Raw genomic sequence first — 18998 nt, forward strand, 5'->3', positions numbered from 1 at the left:
TTACATAGTTCTTATTACTGTAATGAGCCCGAAATTCACAATATTCTCAATTAATAATACATTTTTTCAAAGAATTTTACTTCTTGCATACATAATCTAGTATGTACATTAGAGTACAAAAATATATATATAATTGTAATGAGAGTTACAATTAAAATGATTAAAATAATGTCACAACCCATATATATATATATATATATATATACATATATATTATGGTTCTTTTCTTAATTAATTATTTCATTCATTTAATGTTGAGGTGAAACCTGACCAGATTTGTGATGTTCTTGACAGATTGTTTTTATTTTACCCAATATAATATAAAAAAAATAAATAAATTATACTCATACTCATGTAACTACTTAATTTTTTAATCTCAGGTAAATTTTTTGTTTCAAGAAAGATTCTTCGTGTAAAGTAGCGCAGTGGAATGCAAAAACACGTTGTGTGTGAACAGGTTTTTATAGAATAGTAAATTCAAGACCAACACCAAGTAAACCGAAAATAAAATACAAAACAACCAAATATTGGTTTAAAATAAACATCATGATTAGACTTTATTTAACATCCATTAACATTACAAAAAGGTGCCATTTCACAAGTCCCTCAGCGGTCCGAAAGACCTTCCAGTCAAAAAGTAGTGTCTCATGAAACAGGGCACTTCCCTCATTCAAACAGCAGCTAAACTCCTGCCACGTCCCGACTAAACCCACACAAATACAAAACACAACCAAGTTAAACGAACAAGCCACAACGACAAGCAACATTAACAAATACTTTATGGCTTTCTGCTATCCTCCCTTTTTGGGCACATGAATGTTTGATTTAGGGCTGAACGATTAATCGCAATTTCCACATAACAGCACTTAAACCGATTTGGCTTATCACGATTATGAAATCGCAAAGGCTGCGATTATTTTTAATGCTCAGCTTGTCACAGATGTCCGGCTCTGTAAACGCTGCTCCATCTGAAGGCACTGTGAGTTTGAGTCACTTATAACGTGCATTTGAAAAAGCAACACGCGTCAAACATCTTTCGAAACATGAGAAGCATTTATGAACCTCTTGTCCAACAAAAGACAACATTTAATAACATGCATTTACTCCAAACTCACTTCATAACGATAGTTGAGCATTCTTCTGAGAGAAGATGCGGCTTCTTACACAGAATAAGGCAGTTGTGTGTTTATTAGTCATGTTTAATCAAAGCGTTTCAATCTTCTGTTTATTCAGCTACAGCGATGATGCCCGATAAGGATTTCCCGGAATGATGTGCGTTATCGTACTTTTACGGCGAGGCATGTTTGGCGTGTCTGTGTGAGAGCGCCCTCTGGTGTTCAGATGGAGCAGCATTTACTACCGGTCAGTCGTGCTGCACTGACAAGCTGCGCATTAAATAATCGCAGCCTTTGCCAAATCGCGTGCGGTTTCATTGCGATTGATTGTGCAGCCCTAGTTTGATTTCATGGCAGTGTCAGTATTATACATCGACTCGATGAAGGCTTCACGTGGTCATTGCGTAATTTGTGGACTTTTGCTTTCACGTCAAACTCGCGGTGCTGAGCGTTATCGACACGGAGGCTCGGACTGATGGGGACTGGGCCTGTACAGCTGCTGCAATCGGACCGGCCTCACCGGCCAGCCGGGTAACTGTCCTATTACTCTCAGGCCAACAGGCTGCCCGGGGCAGGAGTGAGGAGCGCCAGGCCTTGAGACCTGCGGGTGGCATGAGCGTGAGTCCAGAGGAGGTAGGACTGAAGCCGAGGAAGAGGAAAGAGGCAGCAGGATGGCCGGGGTCAGACCGTATCTGAGCTGGAAGACACGAGGAGGGCCGTGGTGAGCGCTGATGCCGTTGGGACGGGAATCCTTGTGCTCCTCTTCCCTCTTCTGCTCCTCCTCCCGTTTCTTCGCTTTCCTGTCGGGTCTGTTGAACTCCTGGAGCTTCTCGGCTTGAGCGCGGCGGATATGGTACGTCTTCCTGTGGCTTTGAAAAGAATCAAGGAATTCCTCCAGGGGAACGTGGCCCTCCATGAACCTCTCCAGCAACTCCTGTGAAGGTCAAATGACAAATAAACAGGTATTAGAGGGCGGAAAGTCAAGCCGGATTCATAACAAGTGTGACGCAGTTGTCTGTTTGACTCATCATGTTCCAAGACAAATGTCAAAGCCCAGTTGGATAAAACAAGTTATTTTTACACCTAATATGAACCTTAAAATGACTTTTAGTGGCATCATTTCAAGCTGTCTGATTAATTCTATTAGAAATATTTGTGAGTTTAATAAACCCTGCTGGGAAAGAAATTGCTTAAAGGTAGAAAACAGCCTACGGAAGATTGCTGCTCTTAGCAGGTTTAAGATGGTCTAGCTCTGGGGAAACCCTTAAATGTAAAATATTTACTTGATGTACCCCCTGAGATTTTAAGTAATATTTGAATAATTCAACAGCACATTCGTATGTTGGTTAATGATCACAGGGCAAATAAACAGATCAAATGCTTTAATATTTTGTCATCTTTTTTAGTAAAGGTTTTATTCTGATTTGTTTTTATTATAATATATTCATATATAACACTGCACGACCAACCTATCTGTGTTTTAGGAACCCAATCAAATAGCATATAATAATAAAAAAAAATATTAAAATATACAGAATAAATAAAAGACTGAAATATGCTAGTGTTGTAAATTATAATTCTACTGTAAAATTAAAATGAATATTAGATCATAATAATAATAATAATTGTATTTTACACTACAAGTGGCAATACTAATATTTAGACCTTTATTTCTTGAATTCTTCACTTTCAAAGGTTCAAAACCTAAAGCTTTGAACATTTTCAAGCTTTTATTTTTGCAGCCTTTGAATTGATAATTGCAGTGAATAGAAAGAATTGCACATTTCAGTTTTAAGTTCGGCCTATTTATTTATGTACATTTTTTCGTGAAACTCTGTTTGGGAAATCTGGTCTACTTTAGTTGATCTCCCATCCTGACCAGCATAAAAGTTCCTAAAACCTCTCTAGAACCATAAAAACTACTTTACGCTTGTTTAAGATGTTTTTTTTGTTTGTTTGTTTTTTACAGCAGGGAAAATCAATGAATTTAGACATTGTTTTTTTTTTTGCATTGTAGAGTTTAACGCACAAACATGTCTGCACAAATAAATGGCAGGATAAATTTAACATGAGCTCATGTGTCTACTGAAGCCTCTGGTGGAAGGGGCAGGTGTCTGCACTCTGTCTGTCTCAGTATGGGGGATTGAATAATTAATAAGCCTCGTCTGCACAAACCCACCCCCCAAATGCACTCGCACACAGAACAATAAAGTCTTTTAAGACACTGCCCTTGGCAAACTACACATCAGTGTAGGACAATAACATGCAATGTGTGACTCAAATAAATAAACAAATTAATTAATTAATAAGTAAGGTTCCACAATATGATGTCCTACCCAAACTACTTCACATTGGCATTTTATAATTGCAGGTAAAGCTACCATTACACAAATATAAAGTAAAAGGATCCAAAAGCTATTGCATGCATTCAAATATACGTCTTCTAAGTTCCTCTTGTCCTTTCAGAAAATATAAATATAAATGTGATTTGTACATTTTCAGAAGTAAAACTTAGTGGTTGCCAAGGCGTTGCGATACGTTTACTCAGATGTTCTGACTGTTTTTAGCATGTTAACATGAGGTTGCTATGGGTGTTCTGGGAAGTGTTGTTACTGTTTTCTAAAACTAAAACTATTAAAAATAATTTTCGCTATTTGAAATAAAGCAAAGTAAAGTACAAAAAACGACATGAAAAACTTTTAGTTTAGAAAATTCTCACACACACACACAATTTAAGTGACTTTGAACACGGCATGGTTGTTTGTGCCAGACAGGCTCAAGGTTTTTCAGAAACTGCGGATCTACTGGGATTGTCACGCACAACCACCTCTAGGGTTTACAGAGAATGGTCTGAAAAAGAGAAAATATCCTGTGAGCAGCAGTTCTGTGAGCAAAAATGCCTTGTTGATGCCAGAGGTCAGAGGAGAATGGTCAGACTGGTTCGAGCTGATAGAAAGGCAACAGTAACTCAAATAACCACTCATTACGAAAGAGGTCTGCAGAAGAGCATCTCTGAACGCACAACAGAACTTTTAAGAAACCTTAAAGCAGATGTGCTACAGCAGCAGAAGACACACCGGTGCCAGTCCTGTCAGATAAGAACATGAATCTGATGGTACAATTCACAAGGGCTCACCAAAATTGGTTAACAGAAGATTGGAAAAACGTTGCCTGATCTGATGAGTCTCAATTTCTGCTGTGACATTCAGATGAAAGGTCAGAATTTGGTCTAAACACCATGAAAGCATGGATCCATCCTGCCTTGTATCAACGGTTCAGGCTGCTGGTGGTGGTGTGATGGTGTGGGTATATTTTCTCAGCACACTTTGGGCCCTTTAGTACCAATTGAGCATCGTTTAAACACCACGGTCTACATGAGTATTGTTGCTGACCATGTCCATTACTTTATGACCACAGTGTACCCATCTTCTACCCAGTGTGCCCTACTTCCAGTTCCAGCAGGATAAACTCGTCATGTCACAAAGCTCAAATCATCTCAAACTGTTTTCTTGACCATGACAGTGAGTTCACAATACTCAAATGGCCTTCAGTGACCAGATCTCAATCCAATAGAGCAGTCATATTCAAATGGTGGACCACAGTCCGTGTCCGGACCCAGGAAAAGACCAAAACGTACTGAACAGCATTAAACAATATCAATAAAATAATTTTAAAAAGTCAATAAAATAATTTTAGTCAGCTTTCAAACAGGATCGACACCAGCGCAATGTCTATGAGTACGGCTTGTTCAAAGAAAAGAAAAGTTGATAGCGAAAATGGACAGAAAATAATGCATTCATTCTCCCCGCAACAAGTTCAAAACCAATGTGCCTTATGTACTCCGAATCCATAGCGCTCGTCAAAAATGTCAACGTTAAGAACTAACATATTAGCTAAAGATGTGCTAACTTGATGAGGCCATTCAGAATGCACCGTGCATTTCTTGAGCTGTGGATGAATCAACAGATACCACTGATAATGCCCAGCTTCTGGTATTTGTGAGATTCTAAGATGAAACAAAGGAGGAATTCTGTTGGGTTTAACAACTCTTGAATCACACACAAGAGGAGAGGACATCCATGAAGCCATCAAAGGGTTTCTGACAAAAAAAGAGGGATGGATCTGAAGTCGTGGTCTCCATCATCACAGCTATGATGACTTACTACTGCACAGCAATGTCAGATGGCTCAGCAAAGGCAAGATTTTACAGCGCCTTTGGGCTATTCGGGAGGAGATCAAAGCTTTCCTATCAGAGCAAAAGAGTGAAAAGAGTTTTTGGAAGATGTGGAGAAGATGCAAACAGCTGCATTTTTGGCAAACATTGCATCACATCTTAATGAGCTCAACATTGAGCTGCAGGGATAGAACAACACAGTATATGATTTGATAACAGCTGACCGGGATTTCCAGAAGAAATTGGAGATTTTCAAGACTGATCTCCAAGGTGAACTTGTCCACTTCCCCAAACTTTTGGAGCAAACCCAGGGAGAGAAAGATATGACCTACCATGCTAGCTTCATACAGAAGCTGATGGACAACTTCAAGACTCAATTTGATGATTTTGTTCTTGAAGGAAAATGCTTCTGATCATACAGAACCTCTTCTTGGTCACAAATGAGTTTCCAGAGGAAGTAAAACAGATCTTCAGATGGGCAAATGTTGCATCACTACAAATGAAGTTGACTGAACTGCAAGAAAATGTGGTTTTGAAAGAGCAGGTTGGTAATTGTGACCCTGCCACTTTCTGGGGGTAGATGGTGTCGGCAGGTGATTTCCCTGTTCTAAATAACGTGATACTACACATCCTGACCATGTTTGGTTTCACATACTGCTGTGAGTCAGCATTCTCCACAATGAACATTATTAACACCAAGTACCACACCAAGCTTAGCAATGAACAGCAGCATCACTGTCTTAGAATCCCCACATAGTACTGAAAACAACTGATCCCAAATCATAGTTCGGACAAGTATGGTCGTTACCGTGCTGTACTACAGCACTGATAAATGACAATATCTATCCGGACCTTTCCCACTTAAGGAATTTTGTGTAACTGGATGTTCTCAAATTGTATTTGAATTCCCCTGCAATAGAGCACCTTTGGGATAAAAAAAACCTAAAAAACTGTTTTTTGGCCCAAATCCCAATTTCATTGCAAGTCTATGGGATTTTTTTTTCACTCGTTGAAATGTTTGGCAGGCAAAAATCAAATAAAAAATATCATAGCACACCTTTTTAAACAAACAAACATGGCAAATACTACATTACAAGTTATTACTTAGGGTCAGGGGTTTGTTGAAATCGCTCAAGCATGAGCAACAGTAATGATGCCTTACCTCAGTGGGGTTTCCCAGTGTAATCAAAAGTAAAATTACTATTGCATGAACACAAAGTTATAAGTATCCAAAAGTTATAAATTCCCAAATATTTTTTTTAAAGGACTGTTTGTCTTCATGGATTAAGCAGAGCCCTCCGACAGTGTTTCATGTGGTCTCCTGCTGTTTATTAGCTCTTAATAATTCCTCAATCAAGGCATCATTAAAATTTTATAGTTTCATATAACAGCAGTCTATGAACAGTTGCTGTCAGTCCTTTTCCAGACTAATAGAATATGCAAGTCCTGCGGGAATCCACGGCTTTAAACACACGTGTCGTTCTGATGTTTTGTCTGGCACGGGTCCTGCTGAAGTCTGGCTCTCCGTACAACTTACTTACGACGGAGTGAGATCATCAATCAGACGGCAGGGGCATAATGACAAAGTCACAGAGCTATCGATCGGGCCTGTGTGAGGTGGAAGACACAGTGCTTGTTTACAGCTCGAAGACGGATAACCCAACGTGGATCAATCAGACACAGCTGAGGGAGGCTGAGACAACAACAGGAGAACACATATAAGAAGTATTTTTCCAATGGCACATGTTGTGCTGAGCTGTTTTAAGCTCTTTGTTGAATAGTCTGTGATGATAACATATCACGTAATAATTTGTGGACAAATCGTTCTTCTGAGTCAAATCTTTTCCATGAATCCATTCAAATGGTTTGTAAACACGTAGTTTTGAGTCAACAACTCACCGACTCATTGATCTGTTTGTGAAACAGTTTTAATAAATAGCTTTTTATTAAAATACAAAGAAATTCTTTTTTGCCTTGCTTTTTGTTAATTATATTTAGGCTCTAAATTTATCATTTTTACATTGTTACGAAAGATTTCTATACATCAAAGAATCCTGAAAAAATTCATCATGGTTTCCTCAAAAATGTTCAACGCTGAAATGTTTCTTGAGCAACAAATACGCATATTAAAATAATTTTTTAAGGATCATGTGACACTGAAGACTGACAAGTCAGCATTGCCATCACAGGAATAGATTACATTTTAAAATAGAAATAGAAACCAATTCATTTAAGTTGTAAATTTGATATTTCACAATAATACTGTTTTTTTACAGTATTTTTAATCAAATAAATGGACTTTTTTCAAAAACAAACAATTCTTACAAACCCTGAACTTTTGAACGGTAGTAATTTGCAACAAATACCTGAATCCTTTTTTTTTTACCTGAAACTGTTCAAAGGATTCGATACGTGCAAACAAGCCTGATTTCCCAATTCTAGTAATGAATGTTAACAAGGAACATGAGCACATGGATGAAAAACAGGGATACACAGACATTCCAAGGCAAAATGAAAAAATTAATTATATCCATACAAAACAGATGAAACCATTTTCATGCTTCTGAGACCATGAGGGCTGATATTACAACAACTGTTGTATTCATTTTGAACAATTTGTACAGTCTATTACTTCAAACTTGTCCTTCATCAGTGCTACAGATGCGAATGACAGCTCAAATTAAGCAACTTCTTGAGTACTATTACTTTAAGCAATCAGAAATGCATTTTTTGCCTGGTGGGCAAAAAAAAAGTCTCATAGAATTATATTGAAGAAGGGAATATTATTGAGACTTATTGAGTATAGTATGACTTTGGCCAATAAGCAAGAACACCTGCACCTGCTAATTCCATATAGGTTTAGTTATACACCTACTGTATATCTACAGTAGCAGGAAAAACAATTGAACACCACGTGAGGAGAAATGTTCTTAATGAAATGTTGGGAGTGCTGGTTTTCCACTTCTGGGACAAACCACAGTGCTGGAGACATAACATCAGCTCTGATGTGTTAGCCTCATCTCTTATTTATAACATGGGGTTTATGGGCTGTCAATGCTTTAAATCATTGATTAGATCACAGATCCATCTTTGTAAGTAGTTTAGAGGTTAGTGGATTTTTAGAGTGGATTTTCACCTTCACGTCACCCTTATATTCAGAGCGGTTCTGTGTAAACAAGGATTGTGTCATGTAGAGTAAGGACTTTCTGCACTTTTGTCAGGCTTTCATTCTGCTTTGTTCTGGTTCAGTTAGCAGGGCATGTTCATTCAACAGTGCATTCAATGCTAAAAAATAACATGTCAAAATTCTACCAGTCTTTTGATACGGAGCGGGGAGGGACTGAACATAAAAGACACAGAAAGAGTTTCTGGAGATATAAAGAATGCAAAGGACTTTCAAATCACCTCAGACTGTTCTTCGGCACGTGCGACCTCCTCCTGGAGCAGATTGTGGGCAGTCTGAGGGCTGTGCTTCTCCGTGAAGGCCTCTGGAAAAACCACAAACATTTAATCTCAGTCAGTTTCAATTCTCAACATGACACTGGCTCAGAACTGTGAGGAGTGAAAGTTATTTCTATAGATATCATTGTGACTCTGTAGCACCCCAGTTGCCCCGCTGCTGAATCTACTGCCCCACGACAACAAATGTGAAAGACAACACAAAATAATGTAGATCATAAATAGACAACCTCCTGTTACATAGAGTGAGTGAATGATTCTTTTGAGCCAGCTGTTTTCAATTCATTGGTTGAACAGATTCACAAAACGACTCAATCACTCACTATCGAGTTATCATCTCATTTCACAAAATGAGCCGTTATCGATATCTGCAGGGGAAAAAAAGTTTTGCATTGTGTATTTTATTTTGCAGTAATGATATTCACTAATGAACTAAAGGCCCACATGGAAATTTGACAAAACATTCTCGCATGGGATAAAAAAAGACAGACGGGCTGAATAGCCAGACTTCACGCTTTGACAGTAGGTGGCGCTTACAGAGAAACAGAAATACAGTAGCACAAAATGGCAGCAGTACGCAAATAAACATTTCTAACACCAAGAGTACAGAGACAAGAGAGTCGGTTCTGGATTCTTCCTCTGCTGTTCACTGTCCATAATGCTGTATACGTGAGCGCCAGCTCTGTTGCATGTGACCAAAGGCATTAATCTCATTACTAGGCCAGTTTTCACTGCAGTGCAATGGAAAAGTAAAAACCTCCTCATAAAACTAAACTCACACACATAACGTTACAATAATAATGAATGTAAACAACCTAAAGAGCGCTGACTTGCACCACTGACTGCTGTAGATTCATTTCGGTGTTGATAGTGTTGCCAATTCTAAGACAGCTCAGAGTAGAATGTCACGGGTTGCTATGAAAATTTTGATTTGTCAAAAGATTAAAACAAATTGTAACACTAACAACATACATTATTTCTATCTGAATCAAAATCCAAACTCAAAAGGAATTAAGAATAGAATTGTGCAAAGCATAACAGTCCAATGCCAATGAAAGGGAAAAAGACAACTATACCATAGTTTTGAGTAACTTTACACTACACATAAATCATTACAATGTTATCATAATATAGCATAGATCATATTACGATAACAATCTCATTGGAATCACTTTCAGAACAATTTTTTCAAGCTGATAAATGATGAAAACATTGACAGCCAATCAGAATCCACCCAGTTTAAAGTGCTTGATAATTTACGGTGACAGATGACATAACCGCAGTGTGCACAATACACAGAGTTAACAGGTCACCCACTGAGCTGTCAGTCTGTCAAGAACTGTTACACATTTGAACGTGCAAGCGTGCATGAGATTTAAGAGCTATGCATGAGAGGATTTCCAGAGAATAACTTAATTTTCTCTGTTCTTCGCATAAAACTATCATATGACTAAATAAAGATCTGAAACATCGTATGACAACACTTTTAAAAATTAAGGTTTTTTATTGGCATCTATGATTCCATTAAGATCCTTTAACATCCATGGAAACTATTCATTCCACAAAAGGTTCTTTATAGTAGAAAAATGTTCACTGAAAGGTTCTTTGGGGAATCAAAAATGGTTCTTCTATGGCATTGCTGTTAAAATCCCCTTTATTTTAAAGAGGCCATACTATACCCTTTTACAGTGTCTTGATTCTGTTTTTAGGGTCTATTACAATAGATTTTCATGCTTCATGGTTAAAAAAGCAAAAAATTGTCACATAGTTTACATTGTTGCAGCAACTCTCTTTTCAGTCTGTCAGTAACGCTCTGGTTAATTCCTGTCTCAAGCTCAGTGTGCTCTGATTGGTTGGCTGGACCAGTGTGTTGTGATTGGTCAACCGCTTTGAGCGTGTTTCGGAAATGTCACTTCCCTTACCATAACCACGAGTTTAACACACTTACGCAACTTAAACAGGCCTGACATGCACGTTCCCGGAAGAAAACTCAAGACTACAAGGGGGAGTTCTGAAACAGTGCACACTGATATAGAGAATAACACCTTTTGGAGTGACTTTGTGCTTTGTAACTTTTCAGACCTCTTCATGCTCAAACAGCAACATTACACACTAACGTTAAAAACCAATGTAAAAAAGCATAATAGGTCCTCTTTAAAAAGTGTACTTTTGTTGTTCTTTTGGTGCATGTTATAATAAATGGAACATTAATGTATAAAAAAAAAAACTTCAGCTCACAGTGTCCCACTGCACAAACAGATCTCTCAGGGGCTGGTAACTGTGCCAGCAGGACAAAAGAACGCCACAACAGCGTGTGAAAACATATCGTGAGTGTGTTCAGCTGTGAAGAAGCTCCACTGCTTGAGTCTTTGTGTAAAGTGCAGGACTGAAGCTGCACTCAGGTCTCTTTACAGTGTTATTGCAGTGCCCTGAGGGTGAGGGTGGACGCAATCACTTTCTGTTAGCTCATGTCCACTGATGAGAGTGAGGGGCTCGGGACCTCTAAGTGTTGTGCTGGGGTTGCTATGGCAACCAGCAATTATGCTAATGTGCAGATGTGTTGAGTCCACAGGGGATGTGAAAAGCTGAACAGGTCAAGGCAATGACACCATTTGCGCTCCAATAAGCCAGGGCTGCTCAACCAACAAACCTCTATTACAGGACGTAAATGCTCTTGAGAAAATTACTGTGGAGGCACCATGGTACAATGAAGGTATCAGATGGTAATTATAATGGTACTATATGATTATCATAATCTCCAACATGGTATCCCAACATTGTTTTTAAAAAAAAGCTAATTTTAATTAATGTAAATGTGAAAGTACTACAGTAAAAAGTTATTAACTGTACCATTTATAAAGTGAAACATTACAGTATATATCATTTAATTTTAAAAAGTATGAATTGCTTAATTAATAATGGTATGCCTCAATAGAAGAATGGTATTACCATGCCGATGGTTTAGAAATGACACAATTATTACATATAACAATTTTTTTGTGTAGTGACCAACAACATGACAACACCATAATATCACGTCCAAATAGTGGTAATACCATTCTTCTATTGAAGCATACCATACCATTGCCATTCCATTCTATATAATCTATTTGAGATTCTCCCACTGACTCATATATGATGAGCCTTAACACTCTCTCAGATCGGTCAGGCACACGCCTTGCCAATAACTCACAAAAAAAGCCTTTTATATGTCCTGCTCTCAGAACATGAATAATCAAAGGCCCACTATGTCACATGTATTAGTGTGTATCTGTACGTTGTGACCCTGTGACTGCAGAGGCATGTCAGCATGAGCAAGGGGGGAGTGGCACACCACGTGCATGACCCCGTAGACCCACGCAATGAAATGGTAATGGAAGGCGACAGACAGCCAAACAAACACTTGGGGAGCAGCTGTGGGTGACCTACATACTGGGGAGAAACCATGTAGATGTGCTGCGGGGCGTCCGTTCCACGGCAAGAAGACTACTGGAGCCAGAGATATGACCTGGGGCTTCTGTGATCTCACAGTCACAATGGCTACTGATGGATATGAAGCTAAGGACCCAACACTATTATTGTGACATGTCAGATCACGGTTCTCTGCTTGAAGTGGTAACGTGGATCCAAAACAGAAACAAAGGCAAACAAACAAAACAAAAAAACAGTTGAGATTTCAACCAGTTAGAAGCATGAATGAAACGGCCAATCAGAGAAAGAAAATCATCATTCATCTGAGCTGACCTTCAGAGATCAATAGACCAGAGACAGGTTCTGCCCGCCCTCTCCATGAATACATAATGCTAATTGATTTCATTGACTGAACACAATTGTTTTGTTCCAAACAAAAGGTCTTTTGAGGTCTGACTTTAGAATTCTGTTAGCATTTTTAAAAGAAATGCATTCATATTGAATGTCTCCGGAAGGGGAATTTATTTATTTTTTCTCACAGGACAAACCTTGCGAAAAAGAAGTACACTTTAGCATACTTTTAAAAAGAGTACTTATAACGGAAATAACGTAATTCCTAAGAATGTATTTAGATGAAAACAATGTTTTTGGTCACTTAATTGGATGATAATTTCAATTAAATGTAAACACTATAGTTTAAATGTATATGAAATGCAATGAGCTGAACTTCCACTTAAGTAGAATGTGTAATTTCCTAATTACCTCTATGTCTTATAATCAAGCACATGCTTTGCTGTGTTAGTCAACACATCAAAATAAGTGTACTTCTTAAAAACGACTTTGAAGTAAAACCTTTAATTTGACATTATTACAATGTAATTACTTATTTGAAGTACAAATTCAATACAATTAAGCACGCTTTTTCAAAAAGGAGTCCTTAAGTGCTGGAGCAATGATGTATTTTTGTATTCTTGACTATTCATATTCAAATTTCTGATCTAGCCAAGTCAGAAGTGTGACAAATGAAAACAGCATAATCTATTCATGCCACACTGCATGCTGGGAACCTTCATAGTACACATGCACTGTAGAAATACAGTATGATATTGTAGATTTTACAATACATTTCCAAGAGTGCAGTTAGACACAAGAGAAATCCTACTCTGGAATTACTGTGAAAGTAATGCAATTAATAACCTGGAATATACTGTAATTTCATACTAAAGAATTTAACAGTGCTATTATATTATCTATTAATATTTTGAATTAGCTTTTATTATTATATTTTCAGTTCATTTGATATGTGCTTTTGTCATACTATTATAATATTTAGAACTAGCTTTTATTGTTGTATTTTTATTTCATTTTAATTTTAGTTTAACTTTGAGTAATTTTGTTATGTGCTTTTTCTATTTAACTTTAATTTATTTTTATTTCAATTTTAGTTTTTAATAATTTTAGTTAACAATAACAACACTCTATATCAATAGCCTAAAAAAAACTTTTATTGCCGCTTCCAGTGGATGTAAATTTACCTGATTTTACTTGCTCACAATCAGTTAATGACCTAATTTTTTTATTTTCAATAAATAATATTTTTTGTCATGCCAATAAAGCCTTTTGAAGTGAATTGAAACCTAATTATTTTTATCTAGCTAGGTGAGTATCCTAATTATTATGTCAGTAAAATATGCATGAGCATGCCTCTAAGCACGAGATATTAGCTCGAGCTCGTTAATGATTAATTGAGGATAAATGAAAAATGAGAAAACAGATTCTCCAAGTCTTGAGCAGTGAAAAGGACTTAGCATGCAAGACTCAGTGGACCAGTACATTTTTCAACGCTACACACCGTCAACCCAAGTCACATGTCAATGGATTGGACTCATTACTATGCACAGAAGGAAAGTGCTATTTACACAAGGACTTCTGTCAGTGTAAAGCAACCTTGAAACGCAACACTTTTTGTTGGTGGTGCAAGCTAATGCTGCTGCTGTGTCATCACATCATTCATTCATTCAAGAATATTTTCAATATACTTTCTACTCTATTCATAATACTTTCTATAACTCACCTTTTCTTCCTATAAATAATGCTGTGCACTGCCACAATGATTAACGGTATACAAGTACAAGAGTGACAACTGTTTGGAATAATTGATTATCTGAAATTTATTCCACACAGTTTAGTTCACATCGGCTTCGTTTAATGGAATTCTTGGCACAACTAATTCTAATAGGCTTGATAAATGTGTGAGCATATACACAGGGAAAGTTGAAACGCTCTCTTCTCTGCAAGCGTGTGCGCACACACTCCCTCACTTCCTGTCAAAATAACAGAACGGTGGGTGTTCTTTTGTGGTCTTTACAGATAAATACCACCGGCTGCTTTCCTGTCATCAGAAATGAAAGGAATAACTTCAGACGGCGTATGTGCCCCGTTGGGTTTGCACGCGAAAACCTGCACATCACATCCTCTAAAAGGCTAGTTCAACCAAATCTGTATCAATCAGTTTGCTGTAAAACACAAAAGAAAAAAAAAATGGCATGACAGGCATCAAAATGAACCATAAAAGCAGTCCATATGACTCATGCACTATATTCCAAGTCATTATTCACCGATTTGGGAGAAAGTCATAGTGGTTTGGAACACCAGTAAATTGTCAATTTTCACACTTCTCCTTGATCAAACAGACATCTGCTTCTGCACAGCAAAATTCTGTTCAAGTGTCACTTCTGATGTAGAATCAGAGGGGAAAGAACACCAGCGCCCTTCTGAAGAATGTACTTGTGGAGGCCTTTTGTTCAGGTTTTCCTCGGGTCAAAACAGACAATGTGAGGACGCCACGCAAGCCCAAACACAGGGATACAGGTGCCTGAGGAGACCTTTCTGGGTAATTAAATGCTTGACAGATAGGTCAACACATGTTTTCTTCCAAAAAGAAAAATGGCAACGCACTCAAAACAGACTCAACATCACTAAATGTCTTTCAACAATCTTGTATGACCACTAATGACTCGACAAAAATACACACTAACAAAGAAGTACTACTGCATTATGTTTTTTGAACATGTATCATGGTTCATTGTAGTCGAGATTTGGAACATCTAAAATTGTATATATATTTAACATTTTATATCTGTCATTATATACACTACCGTTCAAAAGTTTTGGTTCTGTAAGATTTTCTTTAAAAAAATGCATACTTTTATTCAGCAAGGACACATTAAAGTGTTTACTGTCACTTTTGATCATTGTTACAAAAACTAAATTTCAAATAAATATAATTTGTATTCTATTTGTAAGTCACTTTATATAAAAGTCTCTAACTCTAAATGTAATTGCTGTTCTTTTGAACTGTTATTCATCAAATAATCCTGTATCACAGTTTTAACAAAAATATTAAGCAACATCTTTGCCATCAAAGGAATAAATTATATATTTTTAAATACATTAAAAAAGAAAAGAGTTAGTGAGCATAAGAGACTTCCTTCAGAAGCATTAAAAAAGTTTTACTGACCAGAAACTTTTGAATGGAGGTGTATGAGACACCGCAAAAGGCATGACGTCATGCACAGTCTATTAATACAATATTATATTACACACGTTCATTAAATATCGTCCTTTCTAAACAAGACAGACATATAACACATTTGAATAGCTGTCCTGTATAGGTCATCCACATATTAAACGTGTTTCAAATCATAGCTTTTACAATATCACCATGATAAAACTGATATTAGATACAGTATTACAAAAATGGATCATACTGTCTAATACCTAGTATATCAAGGTATTACCATTGAACTTAAAAAAAAAAAAAAAGGGGAACAACAATCTACCATATTACAGTTTATGCTTATTAGTCAGATTTGTTATGAAAATATTTAGCTATTTCCCTAATATTCAGAAGTGCATTTAGTTTTACTCCCATTCAATGTCACTGAGCTTAAGCCAATGTGAAAGAGTCAAACAGAAATGTCAACATAATGTATCAAGTTTATTTTTTCTAAGGGCTTTTGGCATGGAGTTCCCAGTTTGGGTTGGATTCTCAGGAGATTGATTTCAAAAGAGGCCCCTTTCCCCACTGAGTGATTAAGGCCTCATGTGTGTGGTAGCTCAATGGACCTAATCCAGCTTTGATAACTGCCCCCTGCATTCAAACACTGAGAGACGACCAGAGCGACTTCACATCCTGTTAATTACCAACTCCTCCATCAGTAAGAACTATGCGCTCTTACAACGTTCCCCGGCCTCTTTGGCTCCCCCAACATGCCTCTTGGCCCTGTGATTTACAGGCACTTTGAGACAAATATGCCCTTTTCTCACTCGCAATTACGGCTCACCCCCCTCTGGAGGGTTTTTCTTTTGTAAAGGGTGGAGCAGTTGACAACCAGTTTGGTAAGAGTTCTGTGCGTATGTGTTGAGAGGTCAATGATGGGGTTGTAGTGTTTGTAAAAGGTCATCAGTTTGGGCCTCGGGTAAGCAGTGTCGTTACGCTAGGTTAACAACAAAAGGGCACTCATGGTGCTCTTTGCTTTTGAAGCAGGATGGATAGTGTGTCGTATACCAGCGCCGTGTCACCCTCCAGAAAATTCACAGGTCAAGAATGTGCCATTGACCACATGTGAGGGGGAACAGAAGGATTAGAAGCAAAAATGCCGAAAGCATTCGAAGCAAATGGGAAAATCTGAGATGGAACAAAACTGCCCAACATGGTAGCGCCGGGACTTGTATCATCAAGCTACACTGAATTCATATCAAGAAACTAGTAGTGCACCTTCCAGAGCCAAATTCTGCTCCTAACGTCTGTCGCTGCCACAGCGTATTACGCAATAACTCGCAACCCTCTGAGCCACAACTTCGGCCTCAGCTGATGGAGCATCCAAGGTTTTTTCATTCTTGCTTTTGGCTCTAACGAAATGAGAATCAGATGTTTGCTGTTGGGGGGAACAGTCTCTCCCACCCATCCGGCTGCAGCTGGAGGCACTGGTACATGTGCACTTCATGGTGACAGGAAGGTGAACATTCCACCCTCCTTCCGTCACTGGCCGGCAGCTGCAAGGGCGAAGAAAAAAAGGTCCTGTGAAACAGCGTTTCTCGAGTGGACCGTTGCCCATGTGGCCATGGAGATGGGAATTTCCTGTACAAGCTCTGTCAGAGCGTGTAAGCGGACTAGCAGATATCTCCGCTGATCTTTTGTTGCTCTGTCGGACACCGAAGGAACCCCACCGTCTCCTCCCCTTTTCTGCCCGCTCACGACAGTTCAATTTCCTGCTGGCATTTCACTCCGGCAACTTTTTTCATCAATCTCTCTCAAGACTTCGGTTCCCAGACGCTGCCCGGGCTCTCGGGTGAAGGGGTGGGTTCGGCAGGTTGAGACGTTCTGACTATCATATGGATCTCTGCCTTTTCTTTGAAAGGCACTGGAGGTGGGGTCTCAAACAAAAGCCCTTTCATATGGATTTGCATCACTAGTTAGGCTGCACAATGGTGAGGAGGGGCCAAAAAAGTCAAACAAATAATTCATATCGGCTTCTCTGGTCAAAGGGCTGGAATGCAGGCCCAAAAGTACAGTGGGTGGGTTGATGTTGTGGGCTACAGCGGAAATATACAACCTCACCGTACATGAATTAATGCAAAAAGAAGGAAAAGCCTAATCTCGTAGTCTGTAAAGCCACCACATGCCTAAATCATTTATGCACACAGCAGGTTGCGAGGGTGAATACACCAAACAGGCCAAGAGTGACGGCGGAGCAACAATTCCAGAGCAAGACTTCCAGAGTTCCAACGTCTTCCTTTGAGGTCCCAGCTGGGCTACTTCATTTAAGCAGTTTCCCTTGCAAACATCACAACAGATACTTGTTGTTTGACTTGGCCTAAACACACAGAGAAGCAAATGAACTAAACATTTGCACCACTTTGGGTGGAATTTCACTAACCACCCACATTCCAGGACGCTAAATACACTTAAACTGAGCTCCAACAAGTTTTATACTCATTCAGATTAATTCATTGTTATACTTTTAGAGCAAAAACAAGGCTCAATTGTAGCCTATTTAAAATAGTCTAATTATAGATCTTATTCACAAAGCTCCAAGCTATTTGCCATCTGCAATTAAAGATGTGCCTGTTTTAAATCACGTTCCAATCCACGCACAATTTCATTTAAATGAGATGCTTGCGTACAACTTCTATTAATCATAGCAGCACTTATTCAACAAATGATGATGAAGCACATTTTCACAACAATCATTTTTTCCTCCCTGATAACCAAGTTGGGCCAGTTGCTTTCCCTGAAATAATTTCACTGGCACACCACAAAAGAATGATCTATTTTTATTTAAATTTTCTATTTAAGTCATGGCCCTGTAAACCCAGCAAATTTTCACTTTTGCATGATATCTGCTAAACTGGAAGGTATGTTACATAACTATCCATGAAGCACTGTTTACCTGGAACAAATTTTTCCCACAGGAATTACAGTAACGCTTCAACCAGAAGTTCATCCACCCAGAAAAGTAGTCAAACCTCAAAAGGCAGAGATAGGCAACTTCTCAGAACTCCAATCACACACATTTTTACTGATTAATTCTGCTCTTTGCATACTGACATTACTGAGTTTAAATTGCCCAACAGTCGTCTATTGTAAGTGCCTTACTATAAACATGTTTTTGTTTGTTTTTCCAAACTGAAGTTAAACTAAAGTCTAAGTTATTCTTTTCAAATTAATTCTCCTTAGTTTAATAAACATTCAGAACACCGTGACTATTTAACCATCGAAAAGAGTCAACACTCAAATCCTGACCGAGTATCGTTATGAACTCTGAAGCCTAAAA

At 38.2% G+C, this 18998-nt stretch overlaps 1 protein-coding gene across 1 annotated transcript in view; it reads right to left on the reverse strand.

Moving 5' to 3' along the window:
- Positions 1–525: 525 nt before the first annotated feature.
- The window catches only part of vps37d (VPS37D subunit of ESCRT-I), a 36219-nt gene continuing 17746 nt past the window's right edge, over positions 526–18998 (reverse strand). The window contains exons 3-4 of the mRNA XM_082169820.1: positions 8695–8777; positions 526–2049 (exon numbers count right to left, since the gene is read on the reverse strand). Coding sequence (XP_082025946.1) covers positions 1567–2049; positions 8695–8777 — 566 coding nt within the window. The 3' untranslated portion in view covers positions 526–1566. The remainder of the gene's footprint in view (positions 2050–8694; positions 8778–18998) is intronic.

The sequence above is a fragment of the Leuciscus leuciscus genome, assembly GCF_965113295.1.
Source record: "Leuciscus leuciscus genome assembly, chromosome: 5".
Classification (NCBI taxonomy): Eukaryota; Metazoa; Chordata; class Actinopteri; order Cypriniformes; family Leuciscidae; genus Leuciscus; species Leuciscus leuciscus.